The 22947-nt window shown below is 43.7% G+C and overlaps 1 protein-coding gene across 8 annotated transcripts in view; it reads left to right on the top strand.

The window, feature by feature from the left end:
- Positions 1–563: 563 nt before the first annotated feature.
- Positions 564–22947, top strand: part of TTLL11 (tubulin tyrosine ligase like 11) — a 227167-nt gene continuing 204783 nt past the window's right edge. For 3 of the 8 annotated variants that reach the window (XR_005030802.2, XR_005030801.2, XM_036915441.2), the window contains exon 1: positions 567–1226. Coding sequence is in view for 4 of the 8 variants with exons in the window: in XM_036915441.2 (XP_036771336.1) it covers positions 798–1226 (429 nt within the window). In the remaining 4 variants the exon portion in view is untranslated. Of the gene's footprint in view, positions 1227–22947 lie in introns of all 8 variants that reach the window. The other 5 variants (XR_008996625.1, XM_057498993.1, XM_057498992.1 and 2 more) reach the window with 5 other exon arrangements.

Here is a 22947-nt window from a genome sequence, read left to right as displayed (position 1 = left end):
TGCACAACCATATTTAGTATCATTGAACTGTACACCTAAAAATGGTTAAAAGGGTATCGTTTATGTTACCAAAAAAAATCTGACTAACAAAAGCAGAGGTTAATGCCCTCCATTTGGCTGGGAAGCTGCGGGGCTTCTCCAGGCTTCCGCATCCCACCGGAGCTCTCAGAACCGTCTGCGGCTCTCCCAGGACTAGCAGGGTGTTTCCTCAAACGGACGGCTGCTCCCCGAGGGCCGGGGCTCGCCAAGCCCGTCGTCAGACAGGGGCGCCCGGAGGGTGGGGCTCCCTGGAAGGCTGCACCTCCTCCTGCAGACGGCGTGACCCCGGCGGGTGTGCACGGGGGTGGGGAAAGCGGGCCTCTCGTCTAGGACTTTGTGTCTCTTCCCAGTCCCCAGGCTCAGGAGCCCCGCAAGTCTTCAACACCGTTCTACCCTCCATCTACCTCACCTCTAGGCTCCCAAGTTCTGTGCGCTCAGAAACCCAGCTCGTCTCGGGGAAGGCGGGGGGCGTCCGGAGCCGCTTTCCGCCCTCTTCCAAGATGGCCGCTGCCGCCTCAGTGGCAGGCCTGGTCACGTGGACGCCGTCGTGCACGAGGTCGCTGGGGATTGGACGGCGATTGTCCCCTCTCGGGCTCTGTCCTGAGGCGGCGCGTGCCCTTGTCAACCGAAGCCTCAGCGATCATGGCAACGGGTTCGGACCGGGAGCGCGTGGCAGCGGCGACAGTTCGCTCGCAGGCCGGGGTGCCGGAGCGGCGGCGGCGGCGGCGGCACTGGCGCCGGCAGAGGCCCTGAGCGCCATGCAGCGGGGCAGCTCCAGGCGGGAGCTAGCGGCCCGGTGGGAGGAGGAGGCGGTGGCCTCGGACAAGGCGCCGGCGGCGGCGGAGCAGGTCCTCGTGGACGCGGGCGCTGCTGGGGAGACGGAGCGCGAGACGGCGGAGGAGCGGTGCAAGGACCAGGCCCGGGCCCAGCCCCGCGCGGCCGAGGAGGGGGACGCCCGTGTGGCCCCGCGGCCGCCGCCCACGCTGCGGCCCAAGCCGAAGCCGGCGCCGGCGCGTGGGCTCTGCCCGCACGGGAACCCCCGGAGCAAGGGCTCAAGCTGCAAGCGTTGCTCGGGCCGCAGGTCCGACCAGTCCTGCACACTGAGGCCCGTCACTGTGGACAGCTCCAAGGCCAGGACCTCCCTGGACGCCCTGAAGATAAGCATCCGCCAGCTCAAGTGGAAGGAGGTGAGACCCGGCCCGGCCGCGTGGGCACAGGGGGGTGGACAGGACGATCTCAGAGGAGCCGGCACGGGCCAGGCCAGGTCTGAGGGTGAGCTCCCGCGGTGCGCCACGCTCAGCCTGCTTGTCAGCCGCAAACTGCTCGTCCTTCAAGGCCCAGCCCCAGATCACTTTCTCCCGGAAGGCTTTCAGCCCCCTCCAGATCAAGTTAGCCACTCCTTAACTCTGGTCCCCCTACACCTCTGTGGTCTCCAACCATTGGCACTTGCCTCCCCACGTGGTAGATATTTGTTTATATATATGTCTCCCAAGCCAGCTTGTGAGTCCCTGGGGCTGGGACCCTCTCTTTCATTTTCTTCATTTAAGTTATATCTGTTTAAAGCTTACTGTGCGTCTCTTGGACAGTTTGCACTTTGGAGGCAGACATACATAGTGTCTCATCCTGTCGCTTAGCTGTGCGACTTTGAGCAAGTTACCTCAACTCTTAAGCCAGTTTTCTCCTCTGTAAAGCGAGGCCAACAATAGCTCTCTCATAGTTCCATTAGTCTGAGAAGACTCACAGCTTATTGTGTAGCACAGTGGGCAGTCAGTGGTAATCTCACCACCCTCCCCTCCCTCTCTTCATCACCTCACCATCATCAGTATTAAGGCAGTTACCTTATTTTGTGTTCTAGGGCATGGTATATAGCAGGTGTCAGGAAGTGGTGGATGAAAGGGTGAATGAAGAAATGGATTATTCATTCCTGAACCCATGTTAGACCTGGTGGGTGCTGGGATGCAGCACCAACAACATCCAGAGGTGTCTGTTGGAGTTGGCTGAGTGGAAAGCCATTTGAGTTTATTTGCAGCTTCTAAGGCTATTTTAACACTCTTCCAGAAGTGTCAGGATTGTGATGAGGGGAATCGGGCCTGGAGACAGACCCCAATGGAACAGGCAAGGTGGGCACTCAGGTACTCAGCTCTGTGCCTTGGCTAGGGAAGATGTTCAGGAACAGCTTTATGGAGTTGGATCATGCAGAGATGGCCACAGAAAGGACTGTTGAGGTCAGAGGGTTGGGGTCCCAGCAGGAGGGAATCATGTGGTCTGGAGGGAAGTCAGGAAGCAGGCAGCACAGGCTTCCAGGTAGGTAGGGGTTAGCCACTGGGGAGTCGACTCCAGGTGTCGGTCCCCAGCCTTGGGACTTGGGATTCCACTGAGGACTTTCATACCTAGGAATCCTGGAGAAAGTGAGGGAGGATTCCCAGTTCTGAACAGGGTTCTAGGTCAAGGCCAGAGATAAGAGGACCAGAATAAGATCAAGTTGGAGAACTTGTCAGTGCCATGATCCTAGGGCCCTATGCGTAGCTTAGTTCTGTCCGGGGAGAGACGTGAAGCTGGCTAGGTTATGAGAGATGGATGGTCTCAGCCACCACCGGCATACATGCTGGCCCGCTCAGTCCGTACGTGTTCACTGTGGATGCTGGGCCCTGGGAATCAAAGATGCCTAAGCTGTAACCTTTACCCTCAAGGATCTTTATCAGAAAGGATAAAACACAAGTAAGGAATCATTGCTGTACTTACAGGCCTCCGCTGCTGCTTCCTGAAGTGCTCTTTTCCCAGTTACTTGCATGGCTTACTCTGTCACTTCGGATCTCTGATCAAATGCTGCTTCCTCAGAGCGCCTTCCCCATGATCCCTTCCCCAGACCCCTGCTCTTCTTTCCTTCTTTCTTTTTTCCATAGCACTAGACTCTACTTGACATGATATTGTGTATTATGTGGCTCATTAGAATGTAAGCTCCACGTGGGCAGAGGCTCTGTTTTATTTACTGCTGTGTCCTCAGGTGCTTGGCACATAGAAGGTGCTCAATAAATGTTGTTGAATGGATGAATACATTATATGATGACTGTTTCTCTCTGTGTGTGAAGAGGTATTAGTGTTATGGGAGGTAGAGAATCTCAGGGAGGGCTTCCTGGAGGAGAGAGACTGAGCTGAGTTCTGAGCACTGAGAAGGAGGAGGAGTTATTTAGGGGCCATCGGCTTTGGGTTCCTGGTAGGGGGAGTAGAATGGGCACAGTAGAGGTACGTTCAGGGCTTTGCCCGTGGTTCACTATGCTTGGGTCACAGACTGGGGGGTGGAATAGTAGAGGGCTGAGGCTGGAAAAATGAGCAGGGGTCAGACTGTGGCTATGAGGTGGGATGTAGACTTGTTTACAGAAGGCTGTGTGATCCACTACAGAATTTTAGGTTCTTCTCTTTATTGGAGATGCTGCTTTGGCAAATGAGTTAAATTCTTTAGGCCTCAGTTTGCCTATCTGTCAAATGGGATGGGTTGATCTAGTTCAGTGAATCCCAGTCCCTCTTCTGCTGTGGCTACATAATGGTGATGTTAGTCTCCCTGAGTCCCTCGCTCTGGAGAACCCGGTGGGGTGGGCAGTTTCCAGGGCACAACCTGTGACCTCCCTGGCCACCCCCAGTGCTGCCTTTCTCTCCCACTCTGGAAACACATTGACACATAGGTCGAGGTGCTCATTCTAGTGTATTTTAAAACAAATTCACTTATAACAATAGGACTTTACTATCAGATGTGTGATTATTTGCTTAATGTCACTCGTCCCTATTAGTCTGTGAGGTCCTGAGAACAGGAGTAGCATCTGACTTGTGGCATATCGTAGGTGTTCAATAAATATTCACCAAATGAATGAATGAAATATTTTCAACAGAGCTCACATCTCACATCTTGACACTCTAAAATGCAGAGTTTGAAGAGTGCCAGGTAGATAAACTTTAAAGTTCTTTCCAGTTTTAAATTATGATTATGATATTTTTAGTCTTAGTACAAAGTTGTATGACAAGTAACATATATATAAACCAGGTCAGACAGAGTGCAAACACAGCCTCTCTAGGCCCCAGTTTCCTCATCTGTTACAGGGCTGTGTTAGACAAGATCATCTAACGCTCAGCACTGACATTCTGGGAGCATGGATATCCCCTGGGGGCTGTGGCCCAAGGCGTTGAGCTCGGTGTCTCTTGCATGTAACCCACAGGATTTGGGAGTCCCAGTTGGCTGGCTTTGGCAGGGGTGGGCGGATAGCCCAGGTAAGAAATAAGGTCGTGAACACCAACCGGGGTGAAAGCTCTCTGTCTCCTTTTGTGAGTGCGTACTGAGGGGCGGCACGTGATCCCCTGCACAGGGCAGCACTGAGGCAGCCCATGCATCCAGACGTGTGCTGGGCTGCAGGGCACACATGCATCTAACAATAACGATGAACAACTGTAATGAACGCTTACATGGTCCTTACCCTGTGCCAGACACTCTTCTAAGTGCTTTACACATACACACTGATTTAATTCTCCCAATAACCCAATAAAATGCCTGATTGTCTGCATTTTACAGAGGAGGAAATTGAAGTACACAGAAGTTAATTTATCGGTGGTCATTGGCGGGTAAGTGACAGAGTTGGCATTTGAAACAGGTGTTATTCCTTTTGAAACCAGTCTTCAATTCTGTCCTCTCCCCACTGCTCCCTTCTGGGTAAAGATATGAGTAGGATTCACTCCTTGCCCTCCAGCAACTCCCAGTGTCGAGGGACAGACCTGCACACAGACAGTTACAGTCCAGGCTGGGAGTTGAGCAAGGAAAGGACATTCCATACATAGTAGGCACAGAGGCAGTGAGTGTGTATCAGGTTTTATATGCAGGATGGGGTGATGGCAACTTAGGGAGTGTGTGGGAGAGCAGAAAGAGATGAAGAGGGAGCCAGATCATAGCGGACACGCCAAGAAGCTTGCACTTGTGAATCTGATACCAGATTCTAGCCGTATATAGACCGAGCCTCCCTTGCCCACTCTCTCTCAGTCCCAGGCAAACCACGCCAACTCTCTGATGATTCAGTTTTCAGTCATATCCACTCTGGTCAGGTCTAATTCAGCTGTGTCCACAATGTTAAATGTGTTTCTCAGAGGAAAATTCATAAATGTTGGCTCTGTAAACTTGTAGGTAAGATGAAAGTTTATTTTAGAATAGCAAAATCCTGTTTACAGAGTCACCACTGAAGTTGCAACATGAAGGAGAGAGAAGGTTCCTGGCTCAGAGTAGATGCTCAATAAATATTTATGAAATTGGATGGTTGTCTCCAATTGTGTTGAGCCTCTGTCCCCATCCCTTGTGTGTTCTTTTGCAGTTTTGACACTCATTAAAGAAAACCTTAGGGAAAAGACTCCGTGGAGAATAGAATAGATGCCATTGTTGCCATGAGCTGCTCTCCTTGGAGAGGCATGTTGTGTATATGTGCACAGTGGTGCCATGGACACCAGCTAACGTGAGCAAGGGTGCTGAGAGATTTGACAGTGGACCCTTGTTGATAATAGCTTGCTTAAGCCCCTGTCCCAGAATCTGTTACAGTGTGAGCTCTTTGTTTCAGAGATTCACAATCATCTGTTGTTTTCTGAAACTTTTCCAGCCTTTCTTCAGAATATGTATACACTTCTTACATTGTCCAACTTAAAATTTGTATTAGTTACAGCTTATTAGATACCTATTTTTCCCTAGGCATCACCAAGTGCTTTATGCTCATTAAAAACTATATCAAACATCTACTATGGGTTATTTAATCCATATAGCAAACTTCTGAAGTAGATCCTATTATGAACAGATTTAGATTTACACATGAGGAAACTGAGGTTTAGGGAGAGGTTGGTACAGGGCTAGCCCAAGGCCACACAGGTAAGAAGTGGCAGAGCCATCCAGGGCCTGTGCTTGCAGCCGGTATACAATCCTATACTTCGTCTTCTTTGCTCTAATCCTTTGCTAAAATCTATCCTGCCAAGAGTTACTCGTTATTATTATTCCCAGATAACAACTGAAGAAAATTAGGTAGGTACAGCAAGAGTGAGAGAGTTAGGGGCCAAACAGAAGACTGCCTTGTTCCAAAGCCCGCTTGTCAGTGTGTTTTATAATTCTCCACTTCCTAACCCTCCATTCATCTGACTCATGACTCTCAGATGACAGTGGAGTCGCTCAGAACCAGGAGAGCGATATTGCAAATAGGACTTTGAATAAAACACATTGAAATACAGCGTGCCTGGCAGAGGGGGCATTTGGTGTCCGTACCATCCAAATCCTGTAATGCTGCTGCCCTCGGAGGAGAAGCAACTTGGGTCCAATCTGACCAGCTGAGTCGCCTCACTCCCCTGCGGGATGTGAGCCTGCTGTATGAACTGCCAGGTCTCCAGTTCCTTCTGGAAGAAGGCAGAGGAGGAAATGAAAAATTAGATAGTTTAACCTTACCTCCCTTTCTCATTTCATTGATAGTCATTGTGATTTACGTTCCATTGTTTTGAAAACAGCATTACATTTAAGAATGGTTTATATACTACTCCCATCAAATGTGTTCCTTCAACAGACGTTATTTTAACGCCTGGTCCACCAGAAGTTTTCCTTCACAAGCTGGTCATAACATAAAAACCGCCATTCACCTCCACTGTCGTTTGAACAATACAGTAAGTGCACTAGCTTTATGATTCCACGCTAACACCTTAAACAGTCCTTTTAAAGATAAATTCCACAGGCTCCTATTCAAGTTCTATAGCCACTACAATGTTAAACTTTTGGTTTTTTAGCAGGTATTATAATTACTAGAGCTGCTCTCCATGTTTATAGAAATGTGCACTCTGTTGTAAATTGCCTCAATTTTGGCAGCAGTCTGAATTCTGGTTTTGTATTGGCAGAAGTTGAATGCAAAAATCCAATCATACATTTTATATTTATTTTTAATCTACTCCTTGAAAAAAACACATTATAAAAGTAATTGGCCACTTTTTAAGTGCCTTCTTGAGAGGCGAAGTGTTGTGTCCTGGAGCTGGCATGGACTTTGGATTCAGACAGATGAGCTAAAATCTTTGCTGCTAACTACCTGTGTGACCAACCCGACTGTCTACTGAGTATAGAACCCTTCTGAGTCGCAGTTTCTTCTGTAGCAAGTGATGCCTGCCTAGCAGGATTTTTGTGGTTTAAATGATGGAGTGTATGTAAATTGCCTTAACCCAGTGCTTGGCACATGGTTGGTATTCAGTATGTGTTCATTGTTTTCCTTCTACTGAGTAATTACAAACATTGGTTTTTTCATCTACTTTTTTTTTGTCCTTTTTTTCCCCTTCTATTAAAGTATCATTTGTATATAATCTTATGTTGGTTTCAAATGTACAACACAGTGGTTCAACAGTTACCCATATTATTAAATCCTCACCCCCCTCTAGTGCAGTTACTATCTATCAACAGAAGATGTTACAGAATCATTGACTATATTCTCCGTGCTGTACTACTGTCCCCGTGACCAATTTATCCTGTGATTGTGTTGATCTACTTTTTTAAAAACTAGAAAAAAAACTTACAGAATTTAATCTTCATATATAGGTTACTGGCTAATCAGAACAGATATGACTTGTTCATCTGAACCATTTAACAAGTATTTTGAGACCTACTTTGTGCCAGACTACATTTGGGCTCTTGGGATACAACAGATAGCAAATACACACAAAGGCCTCTGGGAGATAAGGAAATCGCATTTTGAACAAATGTCAGTGTGATGTAGTCCAGGTTGAAAATTTTAAAAATAACACTGATTTAAAGTTCTTTTAAATCAATTACACTTTAAAGGTTTTGTGAGTTTAATTGAATTTCTTAAAGCCTCCATTCTGGAGTTGTTACCTATCTCATACTTTGGTGTATTAATTATTAAATATATTGCCACTGGAAACTTACTTTAGCTATTTGAGTTTACAGTCAGAACTGAAGTGTGTATGTGAATATACCCATTAACTGCATGGAAGAGGTGCAGGTTTCCTGGGCTGATTCCTTTACCCTTTCATCCCTAGGCAGCCTTCCCCTGATTCTGGAAAGATCCTAGCCAGACAGGGGTTTGAATGCTGTTGGCTGTGTGACCCTGCCCAAGTTGCTTTACCTCTCTGAGCCAAAAGTTCCTCATTTCTAAGAACGAGCATAAAATAATTGGTAGGGTTGTTGTGAAGATTAAATAAAAAGAATAAAGTGCCTGGTGGTTACAGTAGGAAAATGTGTCGGTTTGGCTTTCTCTCTGATGAATTTCTATGACATCGTAATTAAATTTTATAAAAGAAAATTGGTGGTGTGAACAGGCAAATAACCTTGCTAGTACTTGAGTTAGTTTTGAACCCTTCTTTTCCTTGTGGTTGTTCCTTTGCAGCTGACTTACGTCCCTGTGATTCTCTGCAAAGGTCATTGTTCTGCTGGAGAGAACAGCTGTCTCAACTACCATTTGTATGCATGTTTGTTTCCCTGAGTGTGTCTGAACCCTTATCTAGTAATTTTTATAAATGCCTCCTAGGTCCGAGCAGGCATTTTTGATGCTCCTTCTCTTCCCCCATCTATGCCATCTGGATTAAACCTTCTCATCTTTATTGGAGCTGCACGAACAGAGCAATTTGTCTCCTGCACTGTTATCCCTTAGGTAGAGTGTTACTTTTCCAAAAGGTCCTTCAGGGCATCTGCCTAGAACTTTTATGAAGGCCACTTTTCATATTTTTACTCTTTATGCTCATAGGGAGATTTTATTTCTCTTTATGTCAGAGCTGTGGTTTATTGGAATTTTAAAAAGCAACAATGGAACATTTTCTGGGCATCTTAAATTTTTTACAATTACCTCAGTCAGTTTCCAAAAAACAATATATGTTTATAAAAACGTGTGCAGTTCCCAAATATATAAAATAAGCCCCAACTCCCCACTTGCCCAACCTTCCCCTCTAACTCTTCTCCACAATTACAGTTTGGTATGTATTGTCCCAGATTTTTTTTTCTTATTCTTATATGTATCAGGATAACCACAGTGTGCTATAGTACAATTACATATAGTATCTATGTATATGTAGCACAATATAGCAACCACAAAATATCAGTGGCTTAATACAGCAAAAGTTGATTTCTTGCTCATACTTTACGGTTCAATGTGGACTGGCAGGGGTAGGGGGCCAGGGAGCTCTCACCACCTTGGTTATTCAGAGACCCAGGCTTCCTGTGCAACACCTGCTCCAGTGAGTCACTGAGGGGAAGGGAATATACTAAATTGTGCTCTGGCCTTTAAGACTTCACCTAGAAGTGGCTCTGCTCACATAGCATCCGCCAAAGTGTGACATGGCAGGGCTAACCTCAGAAGGCTTGGGGATGTGCAGTCCTACCACGAGGGTGCAAACAGGCAAATCAGAACATCTGGTGAACTGTGCTGATGACCAGAACAGTATAAATCATAGGTAACAGGAAATACATATATATTGTATATAAATATAAACAAAAACAATTTTATTTTAAATTCTGCAGTAGAAGAATATGTGTAGTGTTTGGCACTGCTTTTTTTGGAATGAAGTATAGTTGATATCCAATCTCTACATTGGTTTCAAGTGGCTTGTGCCTTTTCAGTATCTTGTGGACATCTTTCTCTGTTAGTATGTATAGGTTCATTTCATTTTAACAATAATCTAATAGCCCATTTTATGGATGTACCACCACAAAATTCATTGATGGATACCGCTTTCATATTTTTTCTTTGCTTTTACAGAGAAAGATGCAGTAAACATCACTGTTCAGACATTAAGTGTTTACTTGTGCAAATACTTCTGTAGGATAAGTTTCTGGGAATTGTTGGGCTAAACGGTATATTCACTTTATACTTTGGCAGTTACTGTCAAATTGCCACCAGCAGTGCTGAGAATGCCTGTCTTCTCACATCTTCTCCAATACTGTATCCTATTAATCTTCTAAATCTTTGCAGTACTTTTATCTTTAAATGTGTTCTTTTAATCTACTTTTCTCTGCTTGTTAACAGGGTTGGGCTTTTATATGTTTATTAGTCATTTATACTTTGTACCACTTCATCTATGAAGTGCCTAAATATATTCTTTGTTCATTTATCTTTGGGTTGTTTGTATTTTGTTTGTGTTTATGTTTTTCTTGTGACTATTATGGAGAGTTACTTTTTAAAATTTTTTTTGAAAGCCCTGACAGGTGCTGATAACCCTTCCCCCATAGCTATTCTCCCCTTCATCCATGGTCATAGAATCTTTAGCTGGGTAAAGAGTTGCCAAGAATAAAGATGTTTCCCAGCTTCTCTGCAGATATGTATGACCATGTGACTAAGTTTGGACCGATAATATAAAAATGGAAATGTCACATAGAAGCTCTCAGGAATCCTTGAAAAACAGCAGAAGCATGTGCTTCCCACTGTCTGTCCTTCCCTCCAACATGCTGCTTGGAGCATGAGATGCCACCATCTTGGCCTATGAGGTTGAGGGCTACGCCCTGGGGTTAGCAGAGCAGAGCTCAAAAGAGCCTGAGTCCCTGAGGACCTCATAGGTCGGAGCCACCATTCCTGCTCGGATGACTTACCTCTGTGTATATATATATATATATATTTTTTTTTTTTCAGCAAGTTTTTTAATTTTAATTTTTTATTTTGGTATCATTAATCTACAATTACATGAAGAACATTATGATTACTAGGCTGCCCCCTTCACCAAGTCCCCCCCACATACCCTTTCACAGTCTATTATGGAGAGTTACTTTTTGTCTCTATGTATTGTGAGTCTTTTCCCCTGTTAATTAAACATCTAATAGATAATCACTTGCCTTGCATAGTCTACATTATTATAGTTGAAAATTTTTTCCTTCCTATTATACCAAAGCCAGTGCACAGTAAATTGGATGTGCCCCAACTCCCCTACTCTTCAGAGGTGTTAAGTGACACAGAGCTCAGAATAAGAGGACAGGTCTCTTGCTTCTCAGACCAGGTCCTGTTCCAGTGGACCATACTGCTCACTGAAGTGGAGTATGATTTCCTGGCCCTTTAGAAATAAGACCATCAGAAACTACTTAATTTAAATCATTCAGTGCAGGACTGTGCTTTGAGCCTGACTGTTAGTTTTATTTAAAAAGCACATTTATCACCTTAAGTGATCCTTGTACATTGTTTAAAATATTAAAAATTTGGAAAAAATAGGAAAAACCAACACCATCAGTGAGATACGAAGACTATTTTCACTTTGAAACATTTCATTCCAGCATTCCTTTAAGCATGAATTTCTGTTTTCCAAAGCTGATACATTATGTGAATGTTAATGTTTTACAGGGCTGATACCTTTTTATTATGTTAACATTAATTCCCACCTTATAATTTCAACGTTTTCCCATGCTATGCAGACTTTTCAGAAATATCATTTCAATTGTTACAAAATATTTCATTCAGTGAAATGTATTTCATTGTTTATTTTCATGGTAAGTGTTTAGATCGATTCCTCTATGAAACATTTTCTGGAGTGCATTTAACCCATATTTCATATTATTTCTTGATATAACTTTGCAGAAATGATACTCTTTGGTTAAAGGACATGTATATTTTCAGGCTTTTGGATTGTATTGCCAAATTGCTTTCCAAAAGAGCTGTAGTAATCTATACTTAACAGTTTGGACTTCCTGTAAGTACTTACTTCTGAAGATTATAACAAATATTGGGGAAGACAGTGAACTAAATGAATCTTTTCCCTGTCTTTACCAGTTCCAATTCTAATAATCAGTGTCTAATTCAAAGCAGGGCATTTTGATATGGCTATTTAGTGTAGCCATCATGTCTAAATTGAAATAACCATATCAAAATGTAAAGCCACTTTTTAAAAAAAAATTTTATTTTGGTATCATTATTCTACAATTACATGAAGAACATTATGTTTACTAGGCTCCCCCCTTCACCAAGTCCCCCCTACATACCCCTTCACAGTCACTGTCCATCAGCGTAGTAAGATGGTAAAGCCACTTTTAAATGTTCAAATAATATATTCAGTAGACCTGCTTGACTCTCTAATCTTGACCCTCTCCCCACATCTGATCCCTTGCCCCATCCCTGATATACCCCTGGGGTACGGTTCTAACATTTCACATATAGTTGGGTAATGAAACTGCTGAAATGATAGGTTATTTCTTAGGTTTTGTCAAATTTATCAAAATATCTCATGTAAAAAAAGAAAGGACACATTAAGAGCTGTATTGAAATGTCATGTGCCGTCATTAGCCATTAGGGAGATGAAAACAACCACCACAGTGAAATACCACTTTGTACCTACTGGGATGTCTATAATAAAAGAGACAATAGTGAGTGTTGGCGAGGATGTGGAGAAACTGGAGCCCTCATACACTCATTGTGGGCATGTAAAGTAGTACAGCCATTTGAAAAACAGTTTGGCAGTTCCCCAAAATGTTAAATGCAGAATTACTACCTCCCAGCAATTTACTCCTAGGTAGATACCTAAGAGAAATGAAAACATCTATCTACCAAAAAACATAGACACCAGTGTTTATAGTAGCATTATTCACAGTAGGCAAAAGTGGAAACAACCAAATGCCCATCAGCTGATGAGTAAATAAAATGTGGTACACACCCCAGAGCAGAATACTATTCGGCCATAAAAGGGAATGAGGTACTGATAATGCCACCACATGCATGAGCCCTGAAAAGATGTTATGTGAAAGAAGCCAGCTGCAAAGACCACATATTATGTGATTCCATTTATGTGAAATATTCAGAATAGGGAAATCTGTACAGAGAAAGTCGATTAGTAGCTGCCTAGAGCTGGGGGTGGGGAGGTAAGGCATGACTGCTGGTGGGGACAGGATGTCTTTTTGAGGTGATGAGAATATCCTTAAATTGATGGGATGGTTTTATGACTCTATGATTATACTAAAAACTGTTGAATTGTGCACTTTAAATGGGTGAATTGTACTGTACATGAATGATCTTTCAATAAAGATGTTGAAAAAATGCCAAATGCTTATCCAGTTCTCATCATTGACCAGTACTCATCTCCTAGGTAGTAACTGGAAATATGATTCAGGAACTCAAATCAGCCCAGTGCCCCTGTTGTTAATTCTGCATTACTGTATTGTCTGTTATTGCTATGTCAGCGTCGTGGACACCTGTATCTAATGGAATCCTGTCCTGGTGGCACAGAGCAGTGGCAGCTGTGACAGCACTCCAGATTTTCATTGTTAAGAGGGAGTTTTGTTTTTTGTGGGGTAAATTTGAATATTGCCTGAAGAATAAAGTTCAGGCTCTTTAGAAAGGCTCTTATGAAGCCTTCCACGACCTGAGATGCTGTAATAGCACAGTGGTTGAAAGCCTGGGCTTTGGAGCCATACAGATATGGGTTTGAAACAACTCACTATGTAACACTGGGAAAACTTTACTCAGAGCCTCAGTTTCTTTATGTATAGAGCAAGCATAATACAGCCATACCTCATGGAGTCGTTGGCTGCCAGCATAAAAAGATACAACAATGTAAATTACTTAGCATATAATACCTGGTACATAGTAAAGACTCAGTTGAGTATTTTTTGTTAACATGTAGCCCTAAGCCTCTCTAGACTTAGCTTACATATTCCCTACATCGAGCTTCATCCGCTACCAACACCACGTTGCGGGAGTTCCTTTGAGCCTTTGGGCTGTGCCATTCTTCTTTGCCTCGTTCATGTTGTTCCTTCTTACAGTGCTCCCTTCCTTCCTTTGGCTGACTCTCACATCTCCTTCAAGGGGCGCTCATGACTCCTCTTTGTCATAAGTCTTCCCTGATTCCCCCGGCCCCCATCGTAGTCTAGGCTAAGTGTACCCTTCCTTGGTTACTAATAGAATTTAATAGGGATCTCAATTTGATTAGTTTTTCCAAAGACGCAACTTTGGTTTATTGATCATCTCCATTGTATCTTTGTTTTCTATTTCATGACTTTCTACTCTTTATTATTAATTTTCTTCTGCTTTTTGAGGCTTATTTTGTTATTTTTATGACTCTAAGTTGGATGCTTAGCCTATCATCTTTTCTAATAAAAGCATTTAAGACCACAAACTTGCCCCTAAGTACTGCTTTACCTGCGCTCACAAGTTTTCCTATGTAGCATTTAAAAAAATCACCTTTGAGTTCTCCGTATTTTGCATTTTCATGGAGATTTCTTCTTTGTTATTTAGATTGTGAGTTTTTAGATTGTGTTATTTAGATGTTATATTAGTTAGTTAGATTGTTATATTTTAGATGAGTTATTTAGATTGTGGGTTTTTTAGAGTTTCTAAACGTGAGATTATTTCTTTTTATCTTTTTATTACTAATTTCTATCTTAATAGCATTGTGGTTAGGAGATGTTCTTTATTTATTTACTTCTTCACTTCTTTCCTCCTCTTCTGCCCTCCCTCCTCACTTTTTTTTTTCCTTTTTTTTTTTTTTGCTTTATAGCTGAATTCATGGTCATATTCTGTGTGTGCTTAAAAAGAGTATATGTTCTCCAGTTATTGAACGCAGTATTTTATATATGTATATTAGATTAACTTGTGGATTGTGTTATATAAACCTTATAGCCCTAATACTTTTGTCTGACCTACTAACTACTTGAAGAGTCATATTAACATTTCCCTTGATGATTATGGATTTCACATCCTTTGAATTGATTTTTTTCTTTTCCTATTCCCCATATACTAGTTTGGAAGTTATACATTCTATTTTTATTCTTCTAGTGATTACCCTAGGACATTTAATATGTATATAATTTCACAAAGTCTGAACTTGGCATCTTTACTCTCCTCTTAACAACACAAGGATCTTAGGGTGCTTTCATTTTGGTTGCATGCTTTTGCAGTCTCCTCCTGACTTATATGCTTTTGTTGTCCAATATTTTAGTCCTATCTTACCTTATCCTTTTTTTGAATTTCACAAATTAGATATTATTACTATCATACAAAATCTCAGTGTATTTTAGCATTACCCACGTGTTCACCATTTTCTTTCTTTATTATTCTGTTTTACAACTCAGTTCTTTCTTCTGGGACCATTTTTCTTTCTTCTGGAAGTATTCTTTTAGAAGTTCCTTTAGATAGGGACTATTTGTAATAAACTCTATCAGTTTTTATATGTCCCAAGTGACCTTCATTTTGCCTCCATTTATGAAAGATGGTGTTGCTGCACGTATAGTGCCAAGTTGATAGTTAGGTGATCTCAGCACTTTGAGGACATGCCCCTGTTTACTCACTCCCATTTTTGCTGTTGGGAAGTCAGTTCTCAGTCTACTTTTCTTTTCTTTTTTGGCTGGTAAAGCATCTTTCCCTTCTGGCTGCTTTTAAAATCCTCTCTTTGTCTTAGATGTCTTCAGTGTCCTATGACTTTCTAGGTGAGGATTTCTTTTTATTCTGCTCAAGGTTTGTTGGGACTTGTCTCTGAGGTTTGGTATCTTCTGTCAATTCTGGAAAATGCTCACCTGTTTTCTCTTTCAGTATTGTCTCTCACCCAGTCCTTCTCATCTCTCTTCTTGGAATTATGATGTAGATGTTTGCTAGACCTTTTCTGATAGTAAGCTTGTGTTTCTTGGAGTTTTAATCTCTGGTCAGCCCAGCCTGGTATCCCCGGTCTGGACACCTGAGTTTCCTCTGACACCTGAGTTTCAAGTAAGGATTTTCAACTTGTGCTGGTGCCTCAGGGGGCTGTACTAACCTAGAACCTTTAAACTAAATGTTTGGTCTTAGGCTTTTAGGTTTCAGGTGTAAGAATTCTGACTCCAGACCTGCATCAGGAAGGTGTTATGGTTAGGCAGCCTGAGGGGAGACTTTTTCTCTTCTCTTTCCCCTCCCCTGAACCAAGGCCGAGACAAGACAGATTTTCTCCCAGTTTGCCCTCTGAGGATGGGGCCTTGCAGGGGGCCTGGCTCGATTTGGGAGTTTCTGATCTGCTGCTTGGCTTGCCAGCAGGCATTCAGGCCACATGCAGGGGTGGGACCGCTGCCTGTGTACAGAGAAGACGATTACACTTGCCTTTTAAAAAGATCACTCTGGTTGCCCTATGGGGAATGCATTAGAGTTGCAGAGTGGAGGCAGAGGTGAGTGAGGATGCCATCTATTATAAACCTCCGGAGAGACGGCGCTGCCTGGGACAGGGTGGTGCTGGGTGGGAAGGTTATTGATTGAGATGGTCTGTCTCTTCCCCTAGGCTCTAAGATATTCAGTAGCAGGGAACTTGTCTTCTTTATCTTTTAGTCCTTCAGTGCCTGGCACAGAGAAGGCATTCTGCAAATGTTAATTAAATTGAACTGTGTGTTCAGTAATGGTTCTAGTGCTGTGTTTTGGACTATCTCCAAAGTGACTATTTTCTTTAAAGGGAAATGACATAAAGGGATTCCAGGCAGTGAACTCATACTGTCTCTGGCATTGCAAAGCTCAAACCAGAAATAGAGAGCCAGCTGTTTGTAAGCCCTTGCAAGCCTTAGGTTTTGGCCGGGTTTACTTTCCATGATAACACAGCTTTCTTTAGCCTGTGCACTTGTTCCTTTCTTAGGGAATCTCAGGCTGTATTTGAAACTACTTACACAAAGCTTTACCATCTTACTGGATTTTTATGATTTTCTCAGAAACGATTTAACTTTATGACTCTGTAGGCATGTTGCAAAGATGTTCCTCTAATAGTATGCTATAGCTGTGAGAACTTCTTACTTCTGAGACTTCTCAAAATAAAAAAAAAAAGCTCTACATCTAGAGAAAAAAGGGAGGCAAATGGTCTCTGCTGGGTGACAATTTTTAAAGCTTCAGCTGGTCACTAAAGACTGTTGTTCAGAGTTTATGCAGTACTATTCCATTAGAGTGTGCAGAAGTATTTCTAGAAAGGATGGTGAAATAAAGCATATATATATATATGATTTTAGGTTCTAAGGCCCTGAAGGTCTTCATTATTCATTTAACAAATATATGTTGATGTCTACTGTGCCCCCAGTCCTGTGCAAGGAAGGCACTGTGATAAAGACACAGACACCATCCCTGCCCTTGAACCAGGGCCGCTACTGGCCCCAGACTGTTCTTATGTGTGAATTAGAAAAAGGTGTCCTCTCCTCTCCTCCAACAGTCAATATATTATTTACATTTTAGTAACAAATTTGTTATAGCAAATGGATTAGTGATAAGTGAATATTAGTGATTAATTTTTACATGGTACCATAATGAAGTACTTGTTGCTTTAAACCTGAAATCCAGAAATATTCTGGCATAGTAAACAAACATCAGATGATTGAACCACAGTATGAAACTTCATATTTAACCAGGGCATTAATCTAAAAAGTTTAAAGTACTCAGCAATTATACATCAGATGTAAAAGTAGAAATTATTTAGAAACACAGTCTATTTTAGATGTTATTAGATCAACAAAGTCTTTTGGTAATCCAGTTTGTCAAAGGGAACAATACATACTGTCTTGTTAAATAAGACACTTGAGTGCCACATGGCAGAAAATTCTCATCATAAATATAAAGTTGCCCAAACAAAATCATCTGATGTTTGTTCACCAAACCAGAATATTTCTGAATTCTCAGTTTAAATCAATAAGTAATTCCATTATGATCATGTGTAAATATTATATAACTAATATTTATTATCATGAACAATCCATTTGCTATAGAGTCAAAAATATAATTGTAAAATATGAGAAGTGTTCAAAAAGATACCTACATGTGAACAGTATCCATGCACCCTTGTATATGACCTACAGAGCCATACACGGTGCCCTTGGACACCCCAGTCTAGGAGCAGCAGACATAGCTCATGATTCCCTGGTGAGATTCCTTGTAGAAGTACGTACCAAATGTGGTGGGAGACGGGGAGGCAAGACAACGTCAACCTGGAGGTACTGGCAAAGGCTTGTTTGTGTGAGAGGCACTCAGGTGAGTAAGATGCGTAGTCATTTTGACATATTTCAGCTGTTAGGTAGCCTCTAATCCTCCTTTCTGGGTTCCTGCTACTTTCTAGATAAGTGACATAGCTGAGTGCCTGATTGGCGAGGTGTTCCTATTTTGGATGGACCCTGTGGCTCTTCTCTCCTCCTGCCTACATCTTCCTCTGATTCCAGGTCTCTGCTATCACAGCGCGAATCAGCTTTATTGTCATGGCATAATTTTCTTTCTTTCCCACCAGATTTGAAATACAACTGGTGCAGGGGCCACATTGGTCTTGTCTATTATTGGCAATTATTGGATTCTCACAGTCCAGCGCACAATGCCTGGCATTCTGTGTAATAAGCTCTTTTCTCATTCATCCCTCAATCATTTCTTGAGTCCTAATTTTGTACCACTGACTCCACTGAGCACAGGGCAAACACAGAGATGACACCCCACGGGTCTCTCCCCCCAGGGAGCTCACTCTCTAGGTATCATGACGCAGTGGAGGAAGAGCAGTGTTGGGGTCAGGGGCAGCTGACTCAGATTTTGGGCCCAGTGAGGGCCTCCTAGAGCATGGGCTTCTGAACTGAGGCTGGAAGGAAGAGGGGGCGAGCAAGGTTTGGAGGGGATGGAGGCAAGACAAACACTCAGGCAGGGCTCAGCATGCACGGTGACATGGTGGCAAGCTAGAACACAGGACTTGGGGGACCGCAAACATGTCACTCCGTTCGGAAAACAGGATTGGAGGAGTAGAGAGTGTTGGATGATGCTAATGGGTAGGTAGGGAGGAGCTAAGTCATCGTGGCCCAAGCTGGAAATGAGGAGCTCTGGGGAGCCACTGGAAGGTTTTAATAGGTGTGTGTGACAAAAATCACACCTGCCTATTAGAAAGATCACGCTGGCTGTGGGGTGGAAGGTGTAGTATTTAGGGGTTGGGTGATGACCTGAAAGTGGGGAAAACCTCCTTAAGGGCAGGGAGAGTGGCTTCCTGGTCAGTTTCCAGTATCTGGCCAGCAGCTGGGGTACATAAACCCTGAAATGATTCTTGATGACTGAGTCAACCTGCAGAAGCCAGCAAGTTGGATCGCAAGCCCTCACTGCAGAATGACAGCGGAATGACTGCTGTCACTCTGTGGCACTCCCAGCAACCCTCTGGGGCACACAGGGCATGTATCATTAGCTCCACTTTCCAGACTGGGGATACGAGGCTGGGCTGACCCACGGACTCAAACCCAGGTCTGAACTGATGCCAAGTCAAACACACTCTCCTTGCCCCGTGCTGTAGGGTGGGGTGAGTGGCAGTGCTGGGGAGAGAACTGGCTCACTGGTGTCTCTTCTCCCCAGGGACCCCTGTCCCCCTTTCTGATGAGGGAGGGGCCTCAGGCTCCCAGCCCCTGAGGGCCCCCTTTTCTGAGCCTCCTTCCAGGCTGAGAGGGGCAGAGGCTCAGCGGGCAGCTGAAAGCTGTCTTCATCAAAGCAGTGGAGAGAGATTTGTGGGCCACTCGCATCCTCATCACATGGGTATCACGCTGCTATTTAATAAAGACCTCATTGCTTTAAGGGCCATTAAGTAGCCAATGATATAGTTCAAATGAGGAGGAAGAGGCAGAGTTAAATCAAATTCAGACCATGTGGAAATAAAAAAATAAAGAGGCTATTCACACACACAGCTCTGTTCCTAAGGGGTCAGGAGAGGGGCAAACCCTCACCAGGAATGGCTCTGGGCCAGGCTAGAAACTTTTGCCTTGGTTTCTTAGTACCTACACAATGCCAATGAGTAGAGACGGTGCTGTGCATTTGTAAGCGAGGAAATGGAGTGCCAAGGAGCCCAGCCACCTAGAGGTGGACCTGGAACCAGCCCTGGCTCTGACCTCCTGGTGCCCGCTCCTTCTGCAGCACCATGCCGTCTCCGTGCTGTGGTCTGTTCTCTCCACGAGACAGACAGTGATTTATCTTTGTGCAAAGGGTGAATGGTGTGGAGGTCAGCACCTGCGCCACTTACACCCTACACTCCCCCAAGGCAGGTGCTCACCTGTGTGCCCCCTGGCCCTGGCCTGGTGCCGCCTACCCAGCAGCCGGATGAGGGTGGCAGGCCCTCACCACCCTGTGCAGTATCGCTGGCCTGCCAACCACCCTCTCATTAATTTCCATTTGTCCTTCCTCTCCTCTGCTTCTCTGCCCCTCAGACACACCTGTCTGGCCCTCCTTGAAGATAGTTTTGAATCCGTCCTGAGACCTTTGATGGTTAGTAATGAGCAAGTTGATGGAGAATTAGTTGTGATTCCTGCTTGGGGTGTCACATTTACAAGGAGACTCTGGAAAGTGGCGTCCTCTGCAAGGGATGAGGAAAGTGGCCTGTGTCAGTCGGCCCATGTCCTGCTGGGTGGAGCCCAGGCGATGGTCACACTTCGCTGCTGCACCGGGAAACCTGAGCTAGACACAGTGGTAAAGCAGAACTACTGCCTTATGGCAAAAGAGGCCTCAGCATTGAACTGGATTCCATACCAAACACAGCTAGGATGTGTGGTGGTTTATGGCCAAGTAGCAGGGTGTGGGTCACTGGGTAGATGTTTGCTAAGAGGAGACATTGGGGTTGGGGCATTCTGAAACCAAAGTGACAAGGATTCCTGCCAAAGGCAGGCCAGGGCGATCAGACACCAGGGCTGGGGGATTCTTGTTAAACTGACTTCAGTAGGATTCTTGCTAAAACTGGGTGATGCGGGATGAACAGAGAAGCCCAAGGTCGAGGTCCAGCTGGTCACAGGGTTCAGAGGAGCCTAAAGTTCAGTCATGGAGTCTTTGCCACTGCAAGGCAGACTGGGAAATGTGATCTAGTGTTTGTCCAGGAATAAGAGGAAACACATTTTGGTGAACAACCCCAGTCTTTGCTACCATGCTGTGTAGAAACAGAATTTGGAGTTTGTCAAAACTGGGTGCAAATCCAGGCCCTGCTCCTTGCTAGCTGTGTGGATTTGAATGAGTTACTTAACTCTTCCAAACTTGGAGTCTCAGTGTCCTCACGTGAGTGATGGGGGCTTGTAACCCCCGCCCCAGAGGATGACTGAGAGATGAGGTGGGGCAAGCCCCAGTGGTACATGGTGGGTATCCAGTACATTGTGACCATTATCCTTCCACTCATTATTACCTTTATGAGGACCATGTATCTCAGTTTCACTGATTGACTAAATGCTTAATAACATGCACATGGTAAAAAAACCCTACATAGTATAAAAGTGTAAAGACTGAAAAACATGTCTCTCAGCATCCCACCGTCAGTTCTTTTCCCCAAAGGCAACCCACCATTAGCAATTTCTTGGTGTGTTTCCAGAGAGATGCATATACAAGCATCCATGTATAAATAACCCTTTTTATTTACCTAGTGTTTCCATATGATATAATCTATTTTGTACCTTTTATTTTATTTAACAATATAACTTGGCTACTGTGTCATGTCAGTATATATTGATTTATTGCATCCTTTTTTTAATGGCTACATAACATTCCACAGTATGAGTCTATCATCACCTTAACTGGTGCCCCATTGACACGTATTTAAGTGTTGACAGGGGGTTGCCACACCATAAAGCTGCACTGACCGCATCCTTGTATGTATGCCTTTGTGCGCTTGTGTGATATCTGTAGGATAAAAAATTTAGGATTCCTACCATGCATTTAATTCTCTTCAAAATTGGGATTTAAAATATGAAATGTTTTCGCCCTGGTAACCGCTGTGGAGAGAAAGCGTTGGGAGTTAGAGACTCGGCTTGTCATGAGAAGGTGGGAAATCAAGTACACTATTTCCTTATTTTTAAAGCCTTTACAGATACAGACTCCTGTTCTCTCTTTCCATGATGCCTTGGACTCCGGAGTTCCCAGCAGGATTATTTGGCAGATTTATAAACCAGTACAAATTGGTTTTTAGCTTCAGAGTTAGTTTTCCCACATAAACAAATAGTCAGCCTCCCTTTCTGAATCCCATACCCATCCAAGAAGTTGGATTGACCATAATAGAAACAAAGGCCCGTTTTTTGTTTGCTTGCTTGTTTGTTTTGAGTGGTGGAGAAGCAAACGCTGTTGAGTGCTTCTCTGCATTAGGTATTTTTCATAGATTATCTCATTTGATCCTGGCAAATGATTTGATCTTTTCATCTTTGAGGTGAAAAATATTATCCCTGTTTTCCAGACAAAGAAAGGGATGGGTTCACAGAGGTAAAGGAACCCGCCCAAGGTCATGCAGAACCAAGATTTGAATCCAGTCCTGATAATGATACCAATCTGTGGGCTTCTCTTGTTCGTAATCAGGGGGTTCAGTAGACCTTTCCCGAATGTCAAGTAAGTTTTATCTATTGTATACACCTAATGATTAGCAGTGCCTCCTCAAGATTTTGTGACCTTTCTGAGGTTAGTAGAGAAAGTGGGTCTGTTAGGGTCACACATGAGGTTTCTGGTGTTAGGGTCCGGAGTCGACCACCTCTCAAATAGACAGAAGACACTCACGATAATGCAAGTCACACAGTGAGGTTTATTTCTAGCTAGCTGGGGTCCAAGTGTCTGCCCGACGCAGCGGGTTTCAACAAGGACCTGGAGCACTCAGTCAGGGGTTTATATGGCATTTTCAAAAAGCACTTACAGTAATTTTCCATAATTTTTGGCTTGTGCTACATCCTGGGGGTTAAGCAAAAGCAAGATAAGACCACTCCTCAAACGTTAGGGTGGTTCAGCAAGATAAGCTGACCACAGTCGCAACTGCCCACAACCCGGTATGCATGATTAGCTGCCCAAGGATCGCAGCCGCCCACAACCCCGTGTCCATGATTAACTTGTTCTTCAAAACCTGTTTATTAAGCCTTACCCAGTTCCTTTTTTCCTGAGTCATACACTCAGAAAATGGCTTTTCGGCCCTAAAGATGGCCATTCTCATGCTAACTCATTCTTACACTGGCACGTTTAGACCTCATGCCTTTCAACCAGCAACTCTCAAGACTAGTCCCATCTACAC

The sequence above is a fragment of the Manis pentadactyla genome, chromosome 3 (genome assembly GCF_030020395.1).
Source record: "Manis pentadactyla isolate mManPen7 chromosome 3, mManPen7.hap1, whole genome shotgun sequence".
NCBI classification, from domain to species: Eukaryota; Metazoa; Chordata; class Mammalia; order Pholidota; family Manidae; genus Manis; species Manis pentadactyla.
This window is presented reverse-complemented; position numbering and strand designations above follow the sequence as displayed.